Genomic DNA, 20065 nt, shown 5'->3' on the forward strand with positions numbered 1-20065 from the left:
CCTGCATAAATTTACTGTACATATACAATGGTTTGTGTGAATACTGGAATCTGATTGGCTGGAAGGCGTGTTGAAAACCACTGGATCCACAAGTAGCTCCAGTCGTTTTATTCTGTATTAATGCACTGCTCTCACTACACCACACACACACACACACACACACACGTTTACATAACTGTATAAATCTAAATAGGGTCATTAGATAGTTGGACTTCTATTGTTTTTATATCCAGTTATACATTTGATAAACTAATCCTAACCCACACCCTACAGAAAACGTTCTGCATTTTAACAATAAAAACGAAATAAAATAAAACTTTGTTTACTTTATATTTATACCAGTTTTACAAATGAGGACGTCCCCAAAGGGAGGTTTTTGAAGATTTTGTCAGGTTTAGCTCACTTTTGTTTACAAATCTGTCCCCAAAAAATGATTGAGGCACACACACACACACACACACACACACACACACACACACACGTTGAGTTCCCATGTTGCATGGATTCTTTCCAAAGGCATGATGGTTTTTCTAATGTACAAACTGTTTTCTGTCCCCTTACACTAACTGTACATCTCACACAAATCTACAAGCATTTTTACATTCTCAAAATAACTTAATTCTGTTTGATTTATAAGCTTGTTTTCTCATTGGGACCATAAAAATAAAAATAAGTCCCCACAAGGTCAAAGATGACTGGTTTTACTAGATTTTTTTTATAAAGATTTACTGGTCCCTATAATGTAGAGAATCCTATGCACACACATACACACACACAAACACAAAAATATCTTAAAAGTAGTTTTAAAGTAGAACTAGGTATGACTGAAGTGACAGAAGAGAATGCAACAGAAGTTGCATCATAGACAAGACTTGTAATGCAGCTTACGTTTGATTCAGAAAAATCCTGTTTGTTTCATAAGCGTTGCTATTTTTGTTTTACAAATTCCTCTCAACATTATAACAGAGTTGCGTTTTGGAAAGAAAGCCTATTAAGAGCGTTTCACAACGAGCTGTGTGATGCGTGACGCTGCGTGCGCGAGCGATCCAGGAGGCCAGTCACGTGACGTCGCGGTCTGTAGTCGCCACGCCCCGCTGCGCGTACGTGCGCGCTCGCGTTCAACGCGTGGTTCTTTCACACCGCAGCAAGTAGCGAAGCCCAGACCGAGTTTTTAAAGGTTCCCGGCGTTTCTTTTACATGTTTTAATTGAACCCAACCACTCTGCGTCTTAGACTGAAGCCGTTTGGTCTAGGGGTGGAGTGGCGGCAGCAGCAGATCTCTTGGCAGCACACTGCGGCGGATTTGAGGTGTTTGTGAGAGCAGAAATGGCCACTGAGGTGGAGACTCTCCCACCGAGCAACCCGCTGCTGGAGCCGGAGGAGCAGGACGGGAGCCGGGCCGAGAAACACGGAGGGATCCTGGAGAACGAGCAGAGCCTAAAACGGGCGAAAGAGGAGAGCCTGAGCCCGGGGTGTGAAGAGGACTCCTCTCGGAGGGAGTTCACCGAGGCTCCGCCGCCCAAGGTGAACCCGTGGACGAAGAAGATGAGCGGGCTGAATGGACAAACACCGCACGGTCAGTAACGTTACCGATAACACCGGTCCCGCGCGTGTGTGCTCGGATCGGACGTGTCATTGTTTCTGCCTCAGATCTGCTCTAGTTAGGGCACCAGACGCGCATCCAGATGTCAGCGTTTATCAGTTCAGCTCTCCCTAACAGACGCGCTTGACAGCGGTGTAACGCTAAGCTCCGGTAGGCCTCGGTTCCGTGATTTATGACTCGTCGAGCTCGAAGGACGTGCTGACGCACAGCAAATCGGGTTGTTTGACGTTATAATTACCGATGAGACGCGGAACGTCCCGCCGTTCTTTGCCTCTGCTGCTTTTCTGAACAAATGGCTACCGGGTTAGCATTAGCATCAGCGGCCTGTCGTGCTCGAGCTCGTCTGACAGGACGATCATTATCGACAAAGAGCTTCCAGAATCCATCAGAGCCTAGCGTTTTATAGTCAGAGCAGATGAGACGAGACTGTGTTCGTGATTTCGGTTGTATTAGCCGAGTGCGTGCGTTCATCCGGCGACACGTGTGAGATCCACGTGTTTGTCGCGAACTCGCTCGGATTCGAGTTCAAGCGTAACGTTATTCGGTCATAAACACGGCTTTATGAGCGGCTCGTCGTGTCTGTCGTGATGTTTGATGTTGTTAGCCGTTAGCATCTGGTTAATATTCATCTGTTGGGTTGACACTGAACGTGCAGGCGGACCTGATTGAGGGCAGTGCTTTAAAGCAACCACATGATAAAGGTCTGGTTGAGTGGAGCTCGTCGAGCTGCTTGCTATCCCAGAGTTCCTCGCGTGGTTCGTGACATGTGACCCGCAGCAACCTATGGATGTGTTTCTCATCATTAATGTAGACTGTCTTTGCTTGCTCCACTTTTACATGTGAACGATCGCTTGTGTTCAGTAAAGTGAAGTGGTTTAAATGAGCAGTGGCTGTGTGTGGATGGGCCCCGGGCCCTGCAGGGGACACTCCCTTTACATCACTTACTACATCTTTAGAAGATGTATGAGTGCTCAGGTTTAGTTGTAAACCAAGAAAACTGTTTTTGGTTTGATTTTTAACATGGACTCGGAGCTTTTTTAGAAATCCAGACTATTAATAATAATCATAATAACACTTTTATATATTTATTATCTCTAACTAAGACAGTACTCTATTTTAATGCAGCTGCAATTTTAAATATAAAGGGAATATAATTATTCATAACTACACTGCTGTTCAAAAGTTTAAGATCTGAAAGACTTTTTTCAAAATAGAAAATCATTATTTTAAATGGAGATGTCTTTAAAACACATTACATATCGTACTGATCCCAAACTTTTGAATGGCAGCACTGTATATTTTAACAATACAGTAGTAATATTAAGGCTATGTACACACTGCAGGAAAATGTGTCCCAAATCAGATAGTTTTTGTTTTGTTCTTCTCAAGGACTCGGATCTCTTCAGGTCCAGTCAGATGTTTTACTACGGTCCTCTCAGAATTACACCTTCACATCACTGTAGATCCACAGATTCACAGGAGTCACTTCAGAGATTGTACACACCCAAAGTCTACCTTCTGTCACATCCTTGCCAGTTCTTCAGTTTCACTGGCTTCTGCAGCAGATCACACTATGAATAAACACATAATTGCTTGCTTTATGTCCTCTGTGTTTACTTCTGTATGAGAGCGTGCTGCACATGTGTCAAGTCCACAGTTTTCTCTCAGAGTTGGGCTAGTGTCCACTTCTGCTGCTGGCTGTTTTCATCTCCGTGGGTTAAAGCTACCCTATTTACCCCACATAAAGTGATTGAGGGATTTGACAGAGTGATTCATAGAATAAGTGTTTCAAATGTAGACTTTTTTTTTATTAGATACACACACAATATATTTTTTCTTTCTTATCTTTTGGGGGTTTCCTGCTTTTAGACTAGTCAAAATCAAAACTTCAGTCAATTTAGCAGTTGCGCACTTCTAGAGCCAACCACTGTATTTTAATCACAATCCAACCAAAGATGCTGCATAAATGGGCAGTTTTTGATTTAAATTTAGATTTTATAGTTTTGAAGCAAAATGTAGTACTCTTATTTTAGTTTTGTGAAACTGTTCTACATAAGACAGCAGATGGACTGAATGAGACGCAGATTCAGTCTCTGCCTGCAGGGGGCGCTTCTGTGACAGCAGATCGAGCGTTTCCTCTGTTACCGCTGTGCTTATGAACACCACACTATGGGATTCATGAGAAATGCTGTTTAAATCAGCAATAGTCTGACCAGTGAAACTCTCAGGTTTGTAGATAATAACACATCCATCTGCTTCAGGCATCGTTCATACAGTGCTTGGCTCAATTAAACTGATTTGCCTGTTGACCTTTGCAGTGACATTTAGATTTGGATGTATTTGTTCCTGCTGGGGAATCTGAGGACTGAGTTAGGGTCAGATTAAAGGTCAAGTTTAGAGTTATTGGTTACAGCAGCTGGAATTAAGACTAAAACTGCTAGCGTACCTTTATTACACTCAAACAGAGACGCTGCTGATATCAGATCTTATACCATGTGTAAGATCTCATTTATATTTCATTCTCTGCGGTCACTTTGCCAAATATTAATATCTGGGAGCAAAACATTTAGCAGTAAATCTTAAAGAGAAAGTTCACCCAAAAATGTAATTCACCCCATGATTTATTCCCTCTCAATCCATCATAGCGGTTTACGACTTTCTTCTTTCAGACGAATACAATCAGAGTTATATTAAAAATACAACGGCTCTTCCAAGCATTATAATGGCATTGAATGGGTGTCAAGATTTTGATTCCCAAAAATGTGTGTCCATCCATCATAAAAAGTGCCTCACACGGCTCCGGGGGTGAATTCTGAAGTGAAGCCATGTGTTTTTGTAAGAAAGAGACCCATACTTAAAATCCAGTGAGAAGTGACAAACACAGAAGGAAAAATGTTCTTCCCGCGCTGTAAACAAAAGATGGTTCCCACCAGACTAGCATATTCTCACCGGAGCTTACGCTATGCATACGTCATCCGCTGGAACAAAGCTCTCTCGTGAACCGTTTAGAAAGCTTTAAATATGGATATTTTTCTTACAAAAACACTTCGCTTTGCTTCAGATGGAGCCGTGTGGAGCACTTTGTTGCTTGAAATGTAATCTAAACAATCATAATTTCACATTTCTGCCCAATCCATACACTCCTGACCCACACTGCAAACAGAAATATCAAATCTGGTCAGTTAAGCAGTAAAGCATGATGCGATGAGTTTCTGTGAGACCTGAGAACCACATTCACCTGCTCTGACTCTGTAACAGCATCAACACATCTGAACACGAAAGATGATATTTTGTTGTACTGTTGTTGTACTATGGAAGTCAATGGCTACCATCAACTGATGACAGAATTTCATGGGTCTTTGTGAACCGAACAAACTAGAGCTGCAACTAACGATTATTTTTTCTGTTGACTACTCTAACGATTAATTTTATTACAATAAATAATTAATCTAATGTTCTTTTTTTGATTAGCTAATGAATCCTTCGTGATGCGCACGCGAAAACAGGCGCGTCCGCACGCATCGAGTTAAAAACATCTCAACTTTTCAGAATGCCGCAAGCGCACCGCGGGTCATGTGACAAGAACTAACCAATCAGCTTCATCCTTTCCCGTAACAACGTTGAAAGCTCAGCTAAGATGAAGGAACAGCTGATCATAGCTGTATATGGATTTCCATTTTGAAATAAATTTAGTAGCAGAGCTACTGCAAGCGATTTTTAGTGCTGCAAATCCATTTATCATTTGCTGAAATTTCCGCGTCTTAATGGAGAGAGCAGGTCATGGTTGCTTAGCAACGACAGACCCCCCAGGGGCGCAACTGCCCGAGCGCTTTGGAAAGAAGGCGTTCCATCACATCTGCAGCAGAGACCTGAACCAGATCACACGGTCACCAGTTAAACCGTAACACCGGAGAGTGCCAGGATGTTTTCCTCTGAGTTGCTCGTGCATCGCAGTTGTGCTGCCGTGGTTCACCATATGGGTTTTGCAAAGGGAACAAAGGGCCATTTCATTTGGCCTCTGTTTAAAGTATTCCCATACTTTTGATAACAATGGTCTCTGTTTTTGTGATAGAATGCAACTTTGTAAGAGATGTAAACAGTGTGACGCTGCGTCGTTGCAGCAGTAAAAGACAGCATTGTTTTAACCACTGCACGAGTGAAACTTCCAGTTTTATAAATCGTTACTTTTGATTAGAAACGTCTAAAAGAAAGAAGTAGTCTCCTCTGAAATTTTTTTCAGGAAATTTGAACAATAAATGCAGGTTTGATGCTCTGTGATGTGTAGTGACAGATCTCTGTATAAACCATCATCTTTTCCTCTTTACTAGTTTTAACACGAAATAAACATGAATTCAAGTTTTCAATTCAATTCAAGTTTATTTGTATAGCGCTTTTTACAATACAAATCGTTACAAAGCAACTTTACAGAAAATTATGTTTCTACAATATTTAGTAGTAGCTAGTAGTTTGTGCACGTTTGACAGGATTTTAGAAAAATAAAAATAATAATAATAATACAAGACGTAGTCAGCTAGATGATGAACTATCAATATTATTAATTAATAGTAATTATATGATGCAGTCACACATGTAGCAATAATTGTTAGTTCTGTTTGTTGATTCAAGTTTAGGATCATCTGGGGTCCTCTGAGGGTCAGCATCATCTCTTCTCAGGTGTTCTGGATCCAGACTGGAGCTTGTGGGATGTAAATCCCGTGGCAAAACATAGAAACAAAATAGAGACATCATTAGCATAGCTGCTGATCCAACAAAGTAAAATTAGTTTAACCCAAGCTGAAGAATAAAAATGCAGATGCAACTACACTCACAATTTAAGAGATGCATTATTCGAATGCTTGGCGAAAGAGATGCGTTTTTAATCTAGATTTAAACAGAGAGAGTGTGTCTGAACCCCGAACATTATCAGGAAGGCTATTCCAGAGTTTGGGAGCCAAATGTAAAAAAGCTCTACCTCCTTTAGTGGACTTTGCTATCCTAGGAACTACCAAAAGTCCAGCGTTTTGTGACCTTAGGGTGCGTGATGGGTTGTAGCGTGGTAGAAGGCTAGTTAGGTACGCAGGAGCTAAACCATTTAGGGCCTTATAGGGAAGTAATGATAATTTGTAACTGATACGGAACATAATAGGTAGCCAGTGCAGAGACTGTAAAATTGGGGTAATATGATCATATTTTCTTGACCTGGTAAGGACTCTAGCTGCTGCATTTTGGACTACCTGTAGCTTGTTTATTGACGAAGCAGGACAACCACCTAGAAGTGCATTACAATAGTCCAGTCTAGAGGTCATGAATGCATGAACTAGCTTTTCTGCATCAGAAACAGATAACATGTTTCGTAGCTTGGCAATGTTTCTAAGATGGAAGAATGCGGTTTTTGTAACATTGGAAATATGATTTTCAAAAGACAAATTGCTGTCTAATATAACACCCAGATTTCTGACTGTAGAGGAAGTAACAGTACATCCGTCTAGTTGCAGATTGTAATCTACAAGATTCTGTGTGGTGCTTTTTGGTCCAATAATTAATATCTCTGTCTTATCCAAATTTAATTGGAGAAAATTATTTGTCATCCAATCTTTTACATTTTTAACACACTCTGTTAGCTTAGATAATTGGGAAATTTCATCTGGTCTCGTTGAGATATATAGCTGAGTATCATCAGCATAACAGTGGAAGCTTATTCCGTATTTTCTAATAATATTACCAAGGGGCAACATGTATATTGAAAATAGAAGAGGACCTAGGACGGATCCTTGTGGCACTCCATATTTTACTGATGATAAATGAGATGACACCCCATTTAAGTAAACAAAATGGTAGCGATCGGACAGGTAGGATCTAAACCATCTTAGAGCCTGCCCTTGAATACCTGTATAGTTTTGTAATCGATCTGAGTATGTCATGATCTATGGTGTCGAACGCAGCACTAAGATCAAGTAAGACTAGAAATGAGATGCAGCCTTGATCTGACGCAAAAAGCAGGTCATTTGTAATTTTAACAAGTGCCGTTTCTGTGCTATGGTGGGGCCTAAAACCTGACTGAAATTCTTCATACAGATCATTTTTATGCAGGAAGCTGCTCAATTGAGCAGACACAACTTTTTCTAAAATTTTAGACATAAATGGAAGATTTGAAATAGGCCTATAATTTGCCAGTACACTAGGATCTAGTTTTGGTTTCTTAATAAGAGGCTTGATAACCGCCAGCTTGAATGGTTTTGGGACGTGACCTACAGATAACGACGAGTTAATAATATTGAGAAGCGGTTCTTCGGCTACAGGTAACAGCTCTTTTAGTAATTTAGTGGGTACAGGATCTAATAAACATGTTGTTGGTTTAGATACAGTGATAAGTTTATTTAGCTCTTCCTGTCCTATATTTGTAAAGCACTGCAGTTTATCTTTGGGTGCGATGGATGAAACTGAAGTGTTAGACGCTGTAGAATCTACATTCGCTATTGTATTTCTAATGTTATCTATTTTATCAGTGAAGAAATTCATAAAGTCATTACTATTTAACGTTGGTGGAATATTTGAATCAGGTGGCGTCTGGTAATTTGTTAATTTAGCCACTGTGCTAAATAAAAACCTTGGATTGTTTTGGTTATTTTCAATGAGTTTGTAGATATGCTCTGCCCTAGCAGTTTTTAGAGCCTGTCTATAGCTGGACATACTGTTTTTTCCATGCAATTCTAAAAACTTCCAAGTTAGTTTTTCTCCATTTGCGTTCAAGACTACGAGTTTCTTTCTTGAGAGAGTGAGTATTACTGTTATACCATGGCACAGTACGTTTTTCTCTAACCTTTTTCAATTTGATGGGGGCAACAGCTTCTAATGTATTAGAGAAAATAGTGCCCATGTTGTCAGTAATTTCGTCTAATTCATGTGTATTTTTGGGTACAAATAGCAGTTGAGATAGATCAGGCAGGTTATTTGCGAATCTGTCTTTGGTGGCTGGAACAATAGTTCTGTCCAGACGGTAACGCTGAGACATATAGTTAATATCAGTTATACGCAGCATGCACGATACAAGGAAATGGTCTGTAATATCATCACTTTGGGGTACAATATCTATAGCAGTAAGATCGATTCCATGCGATATAATTAGATCTAGTGTATGATTAAAACGATGAGTGGGCCCGGTGACATTTTGCTTGACTCCAAAGGAGTTTATTAGGTCAGTAAACGCAAGTCCTAATGTATCATTTGCATTATCAACGTGAATATTAAAATCTCCCATGATTAGCGCCTTATCAACTGTAACTAGAAGGTCTGAGAGGAAATCTGCAAATTCTTTTAGGAATTCTGTATACGGCCCTGGTGGTCTATACACAGTAGCCAGAGCAAGAGATACATTAGATTTCTTTTGCATGTCTGACAGTGTAACATTTAGCAGAAGTATTTCAAAAGAGTTAAACCTGTATCCTGTTTTCTGGGTAACATTGAGAATATCACTATATATTGTTGACCAGTCTGACGGGGCTCATGCTTATAACAGTAGTTTGGTGGAGTAGACTCATTTAGACCAAAATAATCATTTGGTTTTAGCCAGGTTTCAGTCAAGCAGAGTACATCAAAACTATTTTCTGTGATCATTTCATTTACAATAACTGCTTTGGGTGTGAGTGATCTAATATTTATGAGCCCAAACTTTAAAAATTGTTTTTGTTCATTTACTTTACATTTTTCTGGTTTAATTACGATAAGATTTTTTCTAGATCCTACATTATATTTTGACCTCACTATTCGGGGAACAGACACAGTCTTAATAGTTTTTACAGCACAAGTACTTTTATCATTTAAGCGGGTGGAACAAAACTCATCATAATAGTTATTAGAGAATTGTCTTACTAGTCACATGGAGCGAAGTGTCCTGGAGATGTTGTCAGAGAGCAGCTCCGCTCTATGAATGAACATCTCACGCTTGTGTAATCACTCAATCAGCGTTTCAACCGCGGAAAGACGGTGTTTCCACCGCGGTGTAAAGTACCGGGAAGATTAGGCAAATAGACTGGTGACGTAGGTCTGCGCGCGTTTCTCAATACAAAGTACGCTGATTTTGGACGTGCATTCTCAGTAGTGCGGACTTTGTGCATTCGACTCGGGAGTGTGATGTCCACGACGACGCAAATCCAGTAAATCTGCAAACAGCAGCATACTTGATAACTTCAGTCAGCTTACCGTTTTCATTTAAACATAATAACAGCTGCATAAATGTACTTAGTTCAGGGATATACAGCCATTACAATGAAACGAAATATTATATAGATTTGCCTTTTTTATTTTCATTTTAACGTATAGATAAGTTGAATACAGACCAAAGAAAACCTGTTAGATTTACCCCGCAGCTGAATTAAATTTTAGGTGTAACCACTAAAGAGACATCAGAGCCAGCGGCACATATCAGAAGGTCTAGCCGAGGAGAAGCTGCTTCTCGGCGGATAGATGATCACTGAGCTCTCGCTGGTCGCGTCGAGCTGACCGTCTCTGAGATCGGCCAAACACATTTTTAAATAGGCGCTGTCTTTATTAATAAACCACAGATTTGAGTTTTAAACAACTACATTCTCGCCAGAAATACTTTTAAAATTACATTTCATGACACAATAACAGTAATATTTTGAAAATGTTGATCCGAATAAATGGTGGTTGAACTCAACCAATGAAACCAATCAGGATGTTTAGCGGCCAAGTCCCGCCCCCGAAAGTTCAGGAACTTTGAAATAGTACCACCTCACCAGCAGGGACTTTCTGAGGGGCATTTTTTTACCCGGAACTTTATTTAGTTCCTGGTTCCTGCAGTGGAAACACACCGAGTACCAGCCCAAAGTCCCTAGTTCCTGGGTAAAGTTCCTGCGGTGGAAACGGGGCAAATGAAACCAAACGTCACGTAGCATTTCATTTCTCTCTTCGGTCCACAGCTCGTTAATGTGCTATCAAGGGTTAAAGCTATAATTTGAGCTGTTTTTGATCATCTGCTCTCTCTTCTGCTGCTCTAGAGCATTCTGGGCCCACGAAGGTTGTGAAGGCGGGAAACGCGAGGATGAGACGCGGCGGGAAGGTGAGTGACGTTCATCTCTCGGTGTTTGACCCAAGACACATTTATCACGAGCAGTAGGAGTAATAATGACTTCATTTAGAAGTAAAATTATATAATCTCACTTTTCAATAAATCTCTGCTGTACAGCTCGTTGTTTGCCAGAAATCTGAAGGAATTGTTACATTTTAATTTCATTTTAATAGATTCAATCGTTAATGTTTTTGCCTTCATTTGATAACCACAGGTTTTGATGATAAATTTGTATTAAATTATAAATAAAAAAAAACTCAATCACAATTTCTGAAAACAATAAAATATTTCATATGGTAAAAATGTTAATAACTAAAAAAAAAAATTATATATATAAAAATGTATTGTTATTTTTTTTAATGCAGTGTAGAAAAATAGAAATGGAAAACATGAATTTGAGAAAAAATAAAGCAGATTTCATATGGCCTTGAAAATGTTTTTTTGTTAAAACTTTAATAATTTTTAAATTATGTAAGTTTTATGACTTTTAAATCATTAAAATTATATTAAATACAAAAATCTAAAGGGGAATAATCAGTAAAAAAACAAAACAAACTTAAACCAGAAAAAAGATATTTGTATATAAGTCCAAAGGCATCTAAGAGAACAAATTGTACTAAGTATATGCTTAATTTCTGTTTGGGCCCAAAAAAGCCTGCGGCCCCCTGAATCAGGTCAGATTCCAGCAGCTGTGTGATATTTGAGGTCTGAGTGTTAGACCCCGCTCTTGTGATTAGCTGTAACCTTCACACTGTTTCTGAAGGTGGGGGACTTCGGAGACACCAACAACTGGCCCACACCTGGAGAGATCGCCACGAAGGAAGTTCAGGTACAACAGTGTCAGAAATCTTCAATCTTGACCGTAAACCCAAATGATTTTCTGTCTGAATGCATATACGGCTTTGTTGGACTCAGGAAGTAAAGAAGCTCTCAGGTAGAGACCAGTTCCTTTCATACAGCGCTGATCTAGTGTCACGACAGACGGGTTCCTGGAAATGACTCGAGTGTTTGCTTTGATCGCCTCGTCAGGTGCTGAAGAAGTCCGCGGTCAAACGAGAGTCCAAAGGAAAGAGGGAAAATGAAGAGAGTAAAGAAAACCTGAAAGCCAAATCCGACGACTCTGGAGAAGAGAAGAACGCTGACGAGGAGTCGCAGAGGAATGGACAGAGAAAGAGAGGTGTTTGAGCCATGTTCATTTCACTAGCTGCAGTGTTTTATCTGGGATGTGCTGCTCGTATCAGCTTTGAGATGAACGATGACATTAATGTTGATGTGTTTGCAGGAAACAAGCACAAGTGGGTTCCTCTGATGATCGAGGTGAAGGCTGAGGGTCCTCGAGAGCGCTCGGCCTCCAGGAACAACACACGACAGTTTGACGCTCACCGAGTTCCTCCAAACGGCCGGAACGACCTGAGAGGTGCGGACACCACCATACACCCACCACAACACACCTCAAACACTCCTGATCCTACTGCTCAGAGAAGCCTGTTAAACCAGACGGGAAGATTCAGATCTTAAAAGTCTCTTCTGCTCAAGGCTGCATTTATTTGATCAAAAATACAGCTAAAAACAGTGAAATATTACTCTAATGTAAAACAGCTGTTTTCTGTGTGAATCTGTGTTAAAGTGTAATGTATTTCTGTGATGCTCCGCTGTATTTTCAGCATCATTCCTCCAGTCTTCAGTGTCACATGATCTTCAGAAATCATGAAAATATGATGCTTTACTGCTCAAGAAACATTTCTGATTATTATCAATGTTCAACACAGTTGTGCTGCACGGTATTTTGTGGAAACTGAGACATTTTATTTTCCAGGATTCACAGATGAACAAAGTTCAGAAGAACAGTATTTATTTTAAATAGAAATATTTTGTAACATTATACACTACCATTCAGAAGTTTGGGGTCAGTCATTTTTCTTTCTTTTTCTGAAATGAGCTTTTACTTTTATTCAGCGAGGATGTGTAAAATTGATGATAAAAAAAGTGATAGTAAAGACATTAGTAAATATTTATATTTTAAATAAATGCTCTTCTTTTAAACTTTCTATCAAAGAATCCTGAAAAAAGCATCACAGCTTCCAAAAAAATTAATTAATAAGCAGTAAAACGATAATTAATCATCATATTTTCATGATTTCTGAAGATCATGTGACACTGAAGACTGGAGGAATGATGCTGAAAATACAGCGGAGCATCACAGAAATACATTACACTTTAACACAGATTCACACAGAAAACAGATGTTTTACATTAGAATAATATTTCATGTTTTTTTAACTGTATTTTTATCAAATAATGCAGCCTTGATGAGCAGAAGAGCCTTCTTTAAAACCATTAGTAATCGTTCTGATCCCAGATGTTGGTCCAGCAGTGTAAGTGAGGTACGTGTCCGTGGTCAGGCACACAAGCAGCTGTGGAGTGTGAAGGTTTGTGTGTTCTTCACTGCAGCAGTGTGTTTGTGTCTGCAGACTGGCACAGTGGGAAGTACGATCATGAGTTCAAGGACGACCATGACGAGGTGTCGAGCGTGAAGAGCGAGGGCGCGCCGTACAGAAGCGCTGTCAGGGGACGAGGACGGGGACGAGGACGAGGACGTGGACGAGGCAGAGGAGCCAGCAGAGGTCAATACACACGGACTCGACTCCTGCACAGACCTCACACGGGATTCAGAGTCTCTTCACTGACATAGTTTGGTTTCTTTTTGTTCAGAGACTCATTTTTACTTGCCTTGTTCCCAGGCACCAGAACTAACATTAACCCTCATTTTTGACCAAAACCATTTTTTTTTCTCCATCTAAATGGTATGAAACGTGATTTAAAAAGGGTAAATGGTCTTGAAAAAAATAGTCACACTTGTATTGTTCGTGATTGAAATGTGGCTTGTTTTTTTGTGATATCAACCTCAAATTTGAAATGCAACTTTTTCAGATTTATGGCTTTGACTTTCTTGCAGTTTCAGAATAAAACAGTTTTTAGAAAATATATATTTCATGTCAAATTTTAAAATGTAATTTTTAATTTCTTAATGTTACAACGTTTTCTTTTTTTTCTTTTTTTTTACCATCACAACATCAGAGGGTGTTTCCTCTCAGTCCTGTAGCTGAATACACACAGCTCCTCTGAGTTTGACCCGGTCTGTTGTTCTGCTCTCATCAGGTCATTATGACTACTACTATAGCTATAAAGGCAGTGATGGGAAGGACGGAGCTTGCGGTCAGAAGTTTAACAGCACAGTGACCTACTATTATGACAGCATGAGCAGCGCTGAGCTGTACGCTGTGGACCAGGACCTGCTGAAGGACTACATCAAGAGACAGATGTGAGTGAAGCACGCTCAACAGCTCTGACCACACAATACTTCTGCTTAACTGCATGGCTTTTGTTATTAGTGGCCAAGCACTGAAGGTGTGTCCTTGTTATTATTGTTCCGCTCTTGAGTCTATGGCCGCTCATAGATGCGCTTGCAGGAAAGATGAGAAATTTGGCTCACTGATAGAGGACAGTCTCAACATTACCCACCGCAAGTTTGGAGTCTCTAACTCAAACTCTCTAGCGCCATCAACAGTTCAGAGTTGCCGTCATGTTTATGCAAATAACTTTTTAACCATAATGGATAGAAACAAAGTTACTTTTCTTCTGATTCTTTGGCTCATGCCGAGTCGAACGCACACCAACATTAACATTTCTTCAGGTCAAGATTTTCCCCAATTTTTTATTATTCTGAAAACCTACTTTTTTTTTCTGAACTTGTCCTGAATGGTTTGTAATATTTTCACCAAAATCGTCTCTGATCGTCTTCATTTGAATTAAAAGATGGAATAAAGTTGATTAGTCGAAGCGTTCTCAAATGATACGCGAACGAATTTGAGGAAGAGCATGCCAAAATGAATGTGAGGCTATATCTCAACGCTTTAGCCTATTTAGCCCAAACTTGGTGTGTGTGATGAAAACCATGACCTGAGGCTACCTGCACAGTTTCGACACAGTGCCACCTAGTGGCCAGGAGATAGGAAAATGGCTGTTTTTACTTATTACTCCTGAATGGCTCGGCCAAAAATCCCAAGATGTGTCTCTTTAGATTCAGTGTATCATACTGAGTTGAACGATACCAAATCTTCCCATGTTGCCGATTTTGGGCGTTTCATTTATATGACCCGTTTCTGCATTATTCAAGTGGTGGCCACAACCACAGAAATGAACACCGTCAGTAAAAGCAGGAGTTGTGTGTGTTTGTTCTGCAGTGAATACTACTTCAGTGTGGACAACCTGGAGAGGGATTTCTTCCTGCGCAGGAAGATGGATGAGGAGGGCTTCCTGCCGCTGGCTCTGATCGCCAGCTTCCACCGAGTGCAGGCGCTCACCACAGACTTCAGCCTCATCACAGAGGTCAGATCCTCCGCCGGACGCTCGCACTGCTGTTTAATGAGTCGCCGCGTCTGTAACCTGTGACCTCTGCTTCTGTTCCAGGCGCTGAAGGACAGTAAGGTGGTGGAGATCATCGATCTGAAGATCCGCTGCAAGGACGAGCCAGAGAAATGGCCACTGCCTGGCCTCGCTTTACCAGACCATTCTCACACAGACTTCTCTCAGTTCATCAACTGCCCAGAGTTTGTTCCCAGGAGTGTTGTGGAGAAGCAGACAGGTGAGATGAGCTCTGGTGTGAGCTGTAGTAGTTTATAAAGGACCGTTCTGACGGAGCGTGTGACCTGCAGGGTCTCCGAGAGCCTCCGCGCCGGTGCAGTCCAGAACTGATGATGTGAGTAACCTGAAGCTGATGCCCAAGGGTCTGTCCGCCAGTCTGCCCGATCTGGACTCGGAGTCATGGATCGAAGTGAAGAAGAGGCCTCGGCCGTCTCCGGCGCGACCCAAGGTGCACACACAGGTCACCCACTGTCACAAGGACAGGAAGTAGATTGGGGCTCGGAGATATAACAATATCATACTGAGATTTTTGAAATTTGATGACGATAATAAGCTCTGGACAACTCTATATGGAGTCATCTAATATCCATCATAATCTGTAAAAATAGAAGTCTGGTTTAACTTGAAGAAATTATGACACAAATATATTACTACTAAATTATTATTCTCTAAGGAATCATTATTTATTAGGAATATCATACAGCCTAGGTTTTTTTTCTTCCATTGTACACCATTGTTATGATAAATTTGTATTGAATTATAAATCACAGAATTCAGAAAAAAAAATACAGTGGAAAAAGTATTTTGGGGAAAAATAAAAATGGATATCATGGGCTCCTAAATAAAAAACTAAGTTATTCTTACATTTATTCTCAAGGTCAAACAAACATGTGGAAAGGATTCACTATCTTATCAACAGTAAATGCAATAATTATCAATAGTATACGATAAGGAAAAAGATATTGTGATTATATCATCCAGCCCAAAATTAGATCTTCAGATCAGTCTTTAGATTTGGGGTAAATACAACACGGATAAAGATAGGCTTCTGTTTTCCTGGACTTTCTCTTGACCGGATCAAGCTGTGCTACATACATTTATTTACATTTAAATTGTACCTAAATGATGCACAGTTTTGCTGAAAATAATATAATGCTGATCACTACTTCACATTCACATTGTTTTAATTATTTCTACCTGCTTTATGTTGAGCACGACTGCACGACTCAGAGAATCAGTAGCGTCTGCTCTCAGTATGTTAATGTCAGTTTTACTAACAGATTTTTAATTGCACTTTGTTAATGCATGTAGCATAATTAAGTTAAAACATTGATTTAGCATTTTGAAAAATATAGATTATTTGTATTTTATTAAAGCAGCCTGTTCAGTTGGTTGTTACTAAATAAAGAATAGCAGTCATATTTTAGTTTCTTGAGCATGAGCAGTGTTAAATCTGGAGCGTGTGAAGCTGATGTGTGAGTGATGGAGGTTTGTTTCAGAAGACGGAGGAGGCTCGGACGCCGGTTCAGAGCGCACCGAGCGCAGGAGAGGAGCAGGACGAGCCCGAGGAGCTGGACTTCATGTTCGACGAGGAGATGGAGCAGATAGACGGCCGGCGCAACACTTTCACCGACTGGTCAGATGAAGATTCGGACTGTGAGATCGACGACCGAGACGTCAACAAGATCCTGATCGTCACACAGACACCACCGTACCTGCGCAAGCATCCCGGAGGAGACCGCACCGGGAACCACACCTCACGCTCCAAACTGACCAGCGAACTGGTCAAAGTCATCAACGACGGCCTGTATTACTACGAACAAGACCTCTGGGACGACACGTACGAGCCCGAGTACGCCACCATCAAGGTGAGCTGGTCTGCTGTTGATGCATGTTCTCTAGTTCAGAACCAGAAAATAGACTTTATTTTCCCCCACATTAGATAATAAGATTGTTTGCATGTGCTCAAGCTATCTAAATCAGTAATAGAGAGATAACACTGGTCACAGCACAGGGTCTCTACAGCGCCACTATTTCAGAAACTTCATGAATGTGACTTTGAAACAAATCTGTAGGAGCTCCAGAGTGTATGTGTGTTTGAGCTCTGGAGAGCGACAGAGCGTTTCTGCAGAGTTGAGCCAAGTAACCAATCACAGACACATGTTGACTTCTTGAATGCACTGGCCAATCAGAGGAGTTTAAAGTGTTCACCCAAAAATCCCGCAAGACCTCCGTTCATCTTCCGAACACAGTTTAAGATATTTTAGATTTAGTCCGAGAGCTCTCAGTCCCTCCATTGAAGCTGTGTGTACGGTCTACTGTCCATGTCCAGAAAGGTCAGAAAAACATCATCAAAGTAGTCCATGTGACATCAGAGGGTCATTTCATCCAGATCGAACTGAATCGTTTTAAACTGTTCCCGTCTCTAATACGCATTAATCCACAAATGACTTAAGCTGTTAACTTGTTTAATGTGTCTGACACTCCCTCTGAGTTCAAACAAACCAATATCCCGGAGTAATTCATTTACTCAAACAGTACACTGACTGAACTGCTGTGAAGAGAGAACTGAAGATGAACACCGAGCCGAGCCAGATAACAAACAAAAGATTGACGTTCACAAGTCAAGAACCGGTTGCATCGGTTTTCGGATCACCAGTAGTGATGGGAAGTTTGGTTCTTTTCCGCGAACCGGTTGTTGTGGACCGTTCAATTCAATAAACCGGTTGAAGAAAACGGTTCACTGGTTCTTTTGCGCTCGACGTAATGACGTCATTTACGATGATTGCCCTTGATTCAAGCCTTTGGTTTACCTGGGCTCATAACATTAGCACAGAATCATTTCAGATTCAATCACCAAAAGAATCATTTCGGTTCAGACGCTCTGTGTATCAGTCTGCTTCACACTGAATCACACATGCGCAGTATCATCAGCTCCTCGGTTCTCAAATCGGACGCGTCTGACAGAAACGCTTCTTGACTCATGAACGAGTCATTATCTGGCTCGGCTCGGTGTTCATCTTCAGTTCTCTCTTCACATCAGTTCAGTCAGTGTACTGTTTGAGTAAATGAATTACTCCGGGATATTGGTTTGTTTGAACTCAGAGGGAGTGTCAGACACATTAAACAAGTTAACAGCTTAAGTCATTTGTGGATTAATGCGTATTAGAGATGGGAACAGTTTAAAATGATTCAGTTTGATTTGGTGAACTGGTTCAAGAAGATCCGGTTAGATCGAATGATTCGTTCCTGAACCGGATATCACAAACTGCTTTGTTTTGAACTCTCTCACAACAGACACAGAAGAGAAGACAACGCTGAATAAAGTCGTAGTTTTTGCTATTTTTGGACCAAAATGTATTTTCGATGCTTCAAAATATTCTCAAACAAAGTCACAGCTGCACATCTCTAATCAAACACACGGGTGTTTTATGAATAAATCTATGTTTTTGAACAGGATAGTCCATGATTCAATCACCCATTCCAGGGCCTGAACTTCGTCTTGGAAAATAGGGGGGGATACCTTCTTTAGGTGACTCTTAAACGGGGGATTTTTTTCATTTGAGGGGGGAGTTAGGGTATTTTTTTTTTAGACATATTTTTAAACTACAGTCATCCAACCTAAATGTTTCATCATCTGGTGTATTTGTGTTTTACAGTTTATAATTCAGATTTATATTGAGGATGATTAATTTCTGTTTTTGATTTAGAGCTCTACTATAATGCACCGAGAGCATGTCTAATACTAGATAGCGTGAGACTGGAACAAAACACTAGAAACCTGTTATTAAAAGTGCACTGAGAGAAACTGAGAGAGTGGTGTGACCGTCGTCATCAGCTCAGTCACAGCAGATAGAAGTCATCGCTCATGCTCTGATTGTGTTCTCTGTCACGGCTTCTGTCAGATTCTGGGTGTGTGTCCATTCTGCCGCTCTTCTGTTCTTCTCGTGGCCGTGAGTGTGTACTTTAGCGCCGTGTTTCTGGACGGGCGGGACAGAAAGGTCTTGCAGCGGAGCGTTTGTTGTGCTCTTTTGTGTGGAGCTCTTTGTGTGGTTCACGTGCTGTGTCCAGTAAGGCCAGCGCTGCTAGAAAAGCCAGTTGGTGTTTGCTTCGGCTGCCTGCTGGTAGAGCCACAGCTCGGGGATCATGGCGTGCTCCGGGTCACAGGTGTCTTAAATATTTGTCCTGTTGTATGTGTGTGTGCTTGTAAATCTGGTTGTAACTGTGTTATATTGTAACAACAGCAAGAAGTGGAGAACTTCAAGAAGGTGCACCTGATCAGCCGAGAGCAGTTTGACTGTCTGACCCCTGAGCCGCCCGTCGACCCCCATCAGGAGGTTCCTCCCGGACCCCCCCGCCCCCAGCAGAGTGAGTCTCACACACACACACACACACACACCGCTACACTACAGCTCATGTGTAGCATGAGTTCATCACTATTTTTAGTTCTTTTTAAATGAGTGAACTACTCCAGTATGACTGATATTTGATGCTGACAGACTGAGAGCTGCTCTTAATAATCACTGATACTACTGCTACACTGTCATGTTAAGGTTGAATTGCCCTTTTAAAACTTAATATCGACATTGGCTAAGAAATATGTAGCATTTTTGCATTCTTTTTAAACATATAGGATGTGTTTGCACAATATTTGCCTTCATTTCTTTTGGAAAGATATGTAAGAAGTGAATTTATGTTATGTTTACACTGTTGAGCACTTCACATGTGCTGCACTTGGAATAAGGCTTCAACCAGATGGTTAATAAAATGTTACTTGAGCCGTGCTGCTGATAATTAAACATTTAAAAAACTGAAATCAAAATATGTCACACCATCTTTTTTTGCTGTAGTTTGAGAGTTAACTTTGGGACGTGGAGATGCTTTGCATGAAAACCATCCTATCTGACTGGATCTGCTCAGTCGGTTTAAAGCATGAATGTTTTCTCTCCT

The 20065-nt window shown here is 40.7% G+C and overlaps 1 protein-coding gene across 2 annotated transcripts in view; it reads left to right on the top strand.

Annotated features, from left to right (window-relative positions):
• Positions 1–1079: 1079 nt before the first annotated feature.
• LOC132130435 (la-related protein 1-like) overlaps positions 1080–20065 on the top strand; it is a 28976-nt gene continuing 9990 nt past the window's right edge. Inside the window, exons 1-12 of one of the 2 annotated variants that reach the window (XM_059542144.1) lie at positions 1080–1575; positions 10620–10681; positions 11454–11519; positions 11720–11867; positions 11973–12107; positions 13162–13314; positions 13850–14012; positions 14935–15079; positions 15161–15335; positions 15406–15563; positions 16618–16983; positions 19360–19483. In XM_059542144.1, the coding sequence (XP_059398127.1) occupies positions 1326–1575; positions 10620–10681; positions 11454–11519; positions 11720–11867; positions 11973–12107; positions 13162–13314; positions 13850–14012; positions 14935–15079; positions 15161–15335; positions 15406–15563; positions 16618–16983; positions 19360–19483 (1945 nt within the window). In that variant the 5' untranslated portion in view covers positions 1080–1325. Of the gene's footprint in view, positions 1576–10619; positions 10682–11453; positions 11520–11719; positions 11868–11972; positions 12108–13161; positions 13315–13849; positions 14013–14934; positions 15080–15160; positions 15336–15405; positions 15564–16614; positions 16984–19359; positions 19484–20065 lie in introns of both variants that reach the window. The other variant, XM_059542143.1, reaches the window with a different exon arrangement.

This window comes from Carassius carassius, chromosome 47 (assembly GCF_963082965.1).
Source record: "Carassius carassius chromosome 47, fCarCar2.1, whole genome shotgun sequence".
Classification (NCBI taxonomy): domain Eukaryota; kingdom Metazoa; phylum Chordata; class Actinopteri; order Cypriniformes; family Cyprinidae; genus Carassius; species Carassius carassius.